The following is a 6283-nucleotide window of genomic DNA, read 5'->3' on the forward strand; positions in this document are numbered from 1 at the left end:
CTGAGGCGGGGGAGGGGTTCGTGCAAGTAAGTTGGGGCAGGGGCGCGGAGGCGGGGGAGGGGGGCTGGCCTTGGGACTCCTTGCAGCATCCTGGGCGCGTGGGGTGTATTGGTGTCTGCTGGGGCAGCTGTCAGATTTATGAGCCCGCAGTTGTGCACTTCGCTTTCCGAGGGGACCGTCTTTCTCAGGAACGTTCTGGATCAGAGGTATTGTCCGAGCTCAGCCAGCCTCCCGGCTCGCACCTGCCGCCCGCCCCGCCTGGGCTGGGTGAAGCTGGCGTGGCCCTGCCGCCCCGGTCTTGTTTCTCGTTGGTCCGATGGGACCAGCATGGACAGGAAGTGGTGGCGATGGCGTCAGCTCAGGCCGCTGGGGCTCCTGGTTCTCTGAAGGGGCACTTGTGTCTCCTGGAGGCTCGGGTCCCCTCGGTGTGAAGGAAGATGAGCCGGACTTAGAGATGGTGACGCGTGGACGGCAGGACCGCCCGGCGCCCCTCAGCCCCCGTTTGTCGCCCACAGCACGTGCTTTCTGATGGGGCCCTTCAAGCAGCTGAAGAAGATGTTCGAGACCACGAGGCTGCTCGCCACCGTCATCATGCTGGTGAGTAAAGGCGGAGGCACAGAGGCTTCCGTTGAGGGGTTGGTTGCTTTGTTTCCCACCAATGGCCCGTCTTTCTGTCGGCCGTTGTCACGTTTCTCTTGTTGCACGTGATAGTGGCGTCCTCGGGCTCAGGCAGTGGGGCGACACGGTGTCACCCACACCATCAGCCTCACGTGGCAGCTCCAGGGAAGGGAGTCAGAGCTGCTGCATGTCGTGGTCCAGCCACGAGCGGTTCTTGGTGGGCTGCTGTGGGCGCTCTTGGAGGGGGGCTGGCAGTGGTTCAGTGGCCTGTCCCTGGCGCTGTCCCTCCGTCGGCTGGCTGACACTCCCAGCAGCAGGTGTCGCTAGCCGTGGGCTCTGTCCCCGGCCATCGGTCCCACTAATTCAGGGCTCTCTTGTCTTTGGATGTTTGTGTCAGAAACGTATAGTTTTCATCGTCATGCATCTGGGGGTGTTCGCGGGCCGTCGCTTTGGGTGGGATGGGCAGAGGGAACCCGCGGCTTCTCTGCCGAGCCTCTGCCCCACGTGCTGTCCTGCGTCTCCTCCGAGCTCTCCCCTTAAAGCTCCTGAATTGAAATGTTAGCACAGCTACTTTGTCCTTTTAACTCTTAACTCGCTTTTTAAACACAAGCTTTGTAGATTTGTAAGTTAGGGAATGTTTTCAGGGTAACTGTGTCTCCTCCCTCCTCCTGACTAGAGAAAAACTTTGTAGCCTAGTTTTTTGTTTGTGTCCTTACTCCATGTCACCATACTCATCGCATTGTATCACATTGACCTCCGAGAGGTCAGCTGCGTCATTTTGACTTTCCTGTGGCAGCTCCTGTAGCAGCAGGTGCACTGACCGTGACCTCGGTCTAGGAGCCGGAGACGTTGCCTACGCTGTCACAGGGCTGATTCTGCCCGGGGCACCGGGACCCGAGTGGCAGTGTCTGCCCGGCAGGCAGGGTCGAGGGCTGTTCAGACGTTAGAGACACAGCCCCTTTCCCCAGGGACTGCGAGTTACTCCTCGGATCTAACTGGTGATGACTCGTCAGAGCATTCCCAGCCGGACGCTTTGCACGGCCTCGTTTGCTGCTGACAGGATGGTGCCTGACGAAGGGAAAGAAATGCTGACACTTAGCACCTTCTAAGTCCCCACCCCCCAGCATGTGAGGGACACACTCTGATCTGTTCACTACAGATGAGCAGGTGGGTGGCTGCTGTCCTTTCAGAGAGAAGGTGACCGAGGTCCACACCCGATAACTAAGGACACTCTGCTAGTGGCGTCCGAGCTGGGCTCTCTCCTGGGTCTCCATCTCCAGATGCCCTGCCTGTCACTGAGCTGCCACCTGCCCCTCCGTGGGCTCCCTGCCTCCTGGGCATGGGTGGGAGTGATGGGCCCTCTCTGTGGGAAAGGCCTCCCGGCCTCCCGTGCGCTCAGCTGTGCTGACACCGGGCGGTGCTGGTCCTGAGCATCAGCATAACCAAGTGCCCCTGAGAACAGCTCCGTCACTAAACGTTCTGCAGACGCTCCCTGTGGACGCCCTCAGCAGAGGCTCCTCCGGGTGCTTCCGTGTGCAGGGAGCATTGCGGTCATCGCCTCTGGGGTCAGTAGCACCGCGGACTGCAGAGCGGGCCCCTGGCTCCGCCGTGCTCTGTGGCGGCATCCACGCCACGGAAGGCGGCGATGTGCTTCCCGTCCAGCGTCTGCGAGGACGCACTCACCGCGTTCTCTCTCCTCCCCCAGCTGTGCTTCGTGCTGACGCTGTGTGCTGCTCTGTGGGTGAGTACCTGGCCACGCCTGCTTCCCACTAACTGTCCCCTCAAAGGAGCTCCCAGTCCACCCCTCAAACCCACCAAAGATCGGTGTCCCCCACGTGGATGGTGACGTCCGGTTGGTGACAGACCTGCCGCGGATTCTGCAGCGGAAACGGGCAGAGCTGACGGGTCCTCCCTGTGCTCAGGCTGCTGCCCGTCGCCCGGGAGAATTACTAGCCACATCCCAGTGACGGGCGCAAGGAAAGGTCTTAGCAGTCTCTGCATGTCCCTGTGGAAATGGCTTTCCGGTTTTGGAATGGGCTGGCAGCCTGCTGATATATAAGCAGTAGATTAAATAAAAAGTAAATAAATGACCATTAAAAATGGACAAGGAATTCTAAAAGTGGATCATTTAAAAAATCATGGAAACTGTTTATTATGCGTTATTCCAGAAGATCACAGTAAAATGCAGTTTTCCTTCAAAAAGTAATTCAAGAAAAGGGCACGTGAGCCTGAGTGAGATCTGTAAGTTCTACAGGGGATGCAGCTCTGCTGACCTGGGGGAAACGTTCACGTGCCTCCAGGCCCTAACCACTCAGAGGCGTGCGTGCAGCTGTGTGTGCTGTGCGGCGCGTTGGCTCAATGCCAGGCGTGTAGAGTATGGAAATCGGTGGATACAGGTAGTTAAGTTTCACATCTACTGCATCGTAACCTTGTCATACTGAAATCTGATAGAACGGAGCTGTCATCTTACATTCTGAAGGGAGTTAAAGGTGGGCGTAAAGCAGTGGTTCTCAACCTTCTGGCCCTTTAATACAGTTCCTCATGTTGTGACCCAACCATAAAATTATTTTCGTTGCTACTTCATGACTGTAATGTTGCTACTGTGATGAATGGTCATGTAAATATCTGATATGCAGGATGGTCTTAGGCGACCCCTGTGAAAGGGTCGTTCGACCGCCAAAGAGGTCGCGACCCACAGGTTGAGAACCCCTGGCGTAGAGTATCTTGAAAGATCCTTCACTCGCTCTTTCTGTTTTCCCTGTGCTAGTGGCATAAGAAGGGGCTGGCCGTGCTCTTCTGCATATTGCAGTTCCTGTCCATGACCTGGTAAGTCTCACCCGATCGGAAGTCCTCGCCCTGAGCCGGGAGAGCCCCTGCTCTGAGCCTGGCCTCCCGGGGCGGCGGTGGGCTCTCACCGGGGTGGAAGCGTGTGCCTCGGCGGGGCCAGGCCTCCGGAGCGGTCAGCTGACTGAGTCTGCAGGGTGTCCCCTGGGACTTCACCGGGCTCCGTGGTGACTGCAGGCGGGCAGGGAGGCGTGTGTGTGTGTGTGTGTGTGTGTGTGTGTGTGTGTGTGTGGGGGGGTCCTGCATAATCACACCAGGGTGCCTGCACTTGTCTTCTGAGATGTGAAGGAGAAGTGATAAGACATGCAGGTGACGCCGCAGGAACCCACGAAGCGAGGCCGTGTCATTCCTGAGCCCGAGGGTGTGGGTCTGCCTCTTGGTGGGCAGACGCTGTGCTGCTGGCTCCTGCTGATGCCGACTCGTGGGGACCGCAGTGGGAGCAGCTGTGGTCCGGCTCCTCTGTGCACCAGGCACGCCCTTCCTCCCCATCCTCCGTGGCCCCCTGAGCCCTCATGGCCTGGGCCGCATCCCGTCCAGCAGCGGCCAAAGGCCCTGGAGTGAGGGCTGAAGTGCTCTCCTCCCACACTCCGCGTCCCACCAGGAGGGCTCCACGCGCTGTCTTTAGCGGAGTTCTGTTTTTTCCCTCCGTGGTCAGCACGCCCCTCCCTGTGTGCTGTGTTCAGTCTCCAGTTTGCTGTTACCCGGCCTGGGGTCATCTTTCTTTGGCCCCGTTTCTTCCTTTCCACCCTGAAGTGCACCGTCAGCGAACGTTACACGCACGGCCCTGCGTGGCAAAGGGGCCCGTGAAGAGGTTTTGCTCTCAGTGAAACGGGGAGAATTTTTACACTGAATCCGCCGTCATTTTCTGTGTTATGTTGCTCTTTATTTCATCAGCTGTATTTAACGATTGATTTATTTCTAAGGGAGAATGTACTTTATTCTCAATCGTTTCTATTTAAAATATAACTTTAAAGGGTAACTTCTTATTACAACAGCTCAGACGAGCAGGCGTGAGTCGCTTAGCGAGTTTGTGCGGCTCGGGGGCTGGGGAGGGGGGGTGCTGTGGCTGCTGGTCCGGGTGACACGGGGGGGGGGGGGGGGACCGTGCCCTGGGTGCCGCTGTACTGCCCGGTGCGGGGATATGGCGTCACTGACACTGAGGTCACCAGCTGCCCTTTCTCTTGCAGGTACAGCCTGTCGTACATCCCGTATGCAAGGTGAGCTTGTCTGGTCCTCCCGTTAGCGTCGCAAAAATACATCCGTTTTAGTAATTTCTACATTAAATTGTGACTTAAAAGGCTGACTTTCCTCCCACAAGGAAACGATGTTCTAAGTGGGATGAATAGAGAGAAGTTTGTCGAGGGGGCGCCATTGTGAACGTGTCAGCGGGGAGGCTGGGGACCGACTCCTGCTCCGTCAGGCGCCTGGGCCTTTGCTGCCAGGAACTTGGACGAGAGCTTCTGGATCCTTCCACGACTGCAGATATTCGCTAGATAGGCCGTGGGGACTCCAGCAAAACAGATTGTTCTCTTTAAAGGGAAGTTGGTGAAAAAGTGAGTCTGACACATGAGTGCTGTCTGAGCAGTAGCATGTGTCTGTCCTGTGGGGCGGAGGTAGCTGCCCCTGGACTTGCCCAGAAAGTGCACTTGCTGTCGGGGGAACGCACTGCTGAGGCCTGTCGGACGGTCAGGAAAGCGCTGGAGGCACAGCTTTGCCTCCTGGTAAACTTGGAAGCAGGTTGTATGTGAGAACAGCCAAGTTGGAGCCTAGTGAGAGCAGCGAAGGAAGCGGGTAGGAGCGGTCCCTGCGCTGGAGGCAGATTCTGACCTGGTTTCCTCCCCCAGGGACGCCGTCATGAAATGCTGCTCTTCTCTCCTGAGCTGAAGACCAGAACCTCTTGGCAGAGCGTCTGGGAGTTGCCGTTGGTTTGGGGGAGTGTGTTTTCCTGAGCTGGTGATCGCCCCTCCCCCCGTGGCCGTTCAGGGCCGTGGGCACCGTGGAACCCGCGGCGAGTAAACTGTGATGCTCCCACCACTAGATCCCGCCATTCATTGCTCTTCTCCACGGAGGCTAATCCCCGCCGATTGTGAATGATCTGTAGCGTTTCTAATCCTAAACAGCATTTGATTTGTGAATATCCGGGGATAAGTCTCCGCTGCATGAACTTTGTTGGCTTTTCTAAAATGTCAAGATTTAAAAATACTTTAAATGTGAAAGTTTTTACTTTAAACTAAGAATCGCTTATCATATGTAATAAAAATAATATATAAATCTTTACAATTTTAAAATAAGCCCATTGTTGGATCAAATTTATAACCGTTGAAGTGGGCGGAGCCTTGATTCAGTTGAGTGAAACTCCGTGACGTTTCTCCGGAGACGTCTCTGTCCTAACCGCTGCCGACTGCCGAGCGAATTTACGAGTGTGTCCTTCTGGGGTCCCCTGATCCCTGCAGGCAGGCTCCAGGTGTGCGGGTGGGAGAGCCGACAGCAGGTCAGGCAGGTGAGGGACCAGCCCCTGGCAACCCAGGAGCCTGCTGGGGGGGAGCGGGAGGACCAGAGCCTGGTGGGGAAGCAGGTAGCGCCTTGGGATTACCACCAAGGGAGACCCTGGAAGGGACCAGGCAGGTCCCCACCGCCTGCCAGGAGCCAGGACGAGGGAGGAGGGACGGGAGGAGACGCCCTGCTGACCCTGCAGCTTTGACCCTGGGTCCATGCCCGGAGCCTCCGGGCCAGGGCCCCTCAGGCTGTGCCCCAGGAAATGGTGCTTGACCCCTTCCTGCCTCATCTCCAGTCCCCCCCTCCTGACAAAGCTCCCCCACTG

The 6283-nt window shown here is 57.2% G+C and overlaps 1 protein-coding gene across 1 annotated transcript; it reads left to right on the forward strand.

Moving 5' to 3' along the window:
• Nucleotides 1–336: 336 nt before the first annotated feature.
• Nucleotides 337–5753, forward strand: SFT2D1 (SFT2 domain containing 1). The gene is made up of 5 exons (XM_014466625.2): nucleotides 337–597; nucleotides 2324–2359; nucleotides 3386–3444; nucleotides 4650–4679; nucleotides 5307–5753. The coding sequence occupies exons 1-5, from the start codon at nucleotides 529–531 to the stop codon at nucleotides 5344–5346; spliced, it is 234 nt and encodes a 77-aa protein (XP_014322111.1). The 5' UTR covers nucleotides 337–528; the 3' UTR covers nucleotides 5347–5753.
• The last annotated feature ends 530 nt before the right edge of the window (nucleotides 5754–6283 follow it).

Source organism: Myotis lucifugus, unplaced genomic scaffold, assembly GCF_000147115.1.
Source record: "Myotis lucifugus unplaced genomic scaffold, Myoluc2.0 scaffold_348, whole genome shotgun sequence".
In the NCBI taxonomy this organism is placed as follows: Eukaryota; Metazoa; Chordata; class Mammalia; order Chiroptera; family Vespertilionidae; genus Myotis; species Myotis lucifugus.

What these genes read in the sequence shown, in the direction of transcription:
- SFT2D1 (XM_014466625.2), top strand. Translation starts at nt 529, where the DNA reads ATGGGGCCCTTCAAGCAGCTGAAGAAGATGTTCGAGACCACGAGGCTG. An exon ending in TCGCCACCGTCATCATGCTG is followed by an intron (nt 598 to 2,323) that starts GTGAGTAAAGGC and finishes CTCCTCCCCCAG; the next exon opens with CTGTGCTTCGTGCTGACGCT. An exon ending in CAGTTCCTGTCCATGACCTG is followed by an intron (nt 3,445 to 4,649) that starts GTAAGTCTCACC and finishes TTTCTCTTGCAG; the next exon opens with GTACAGCCTGTCGTACATCC.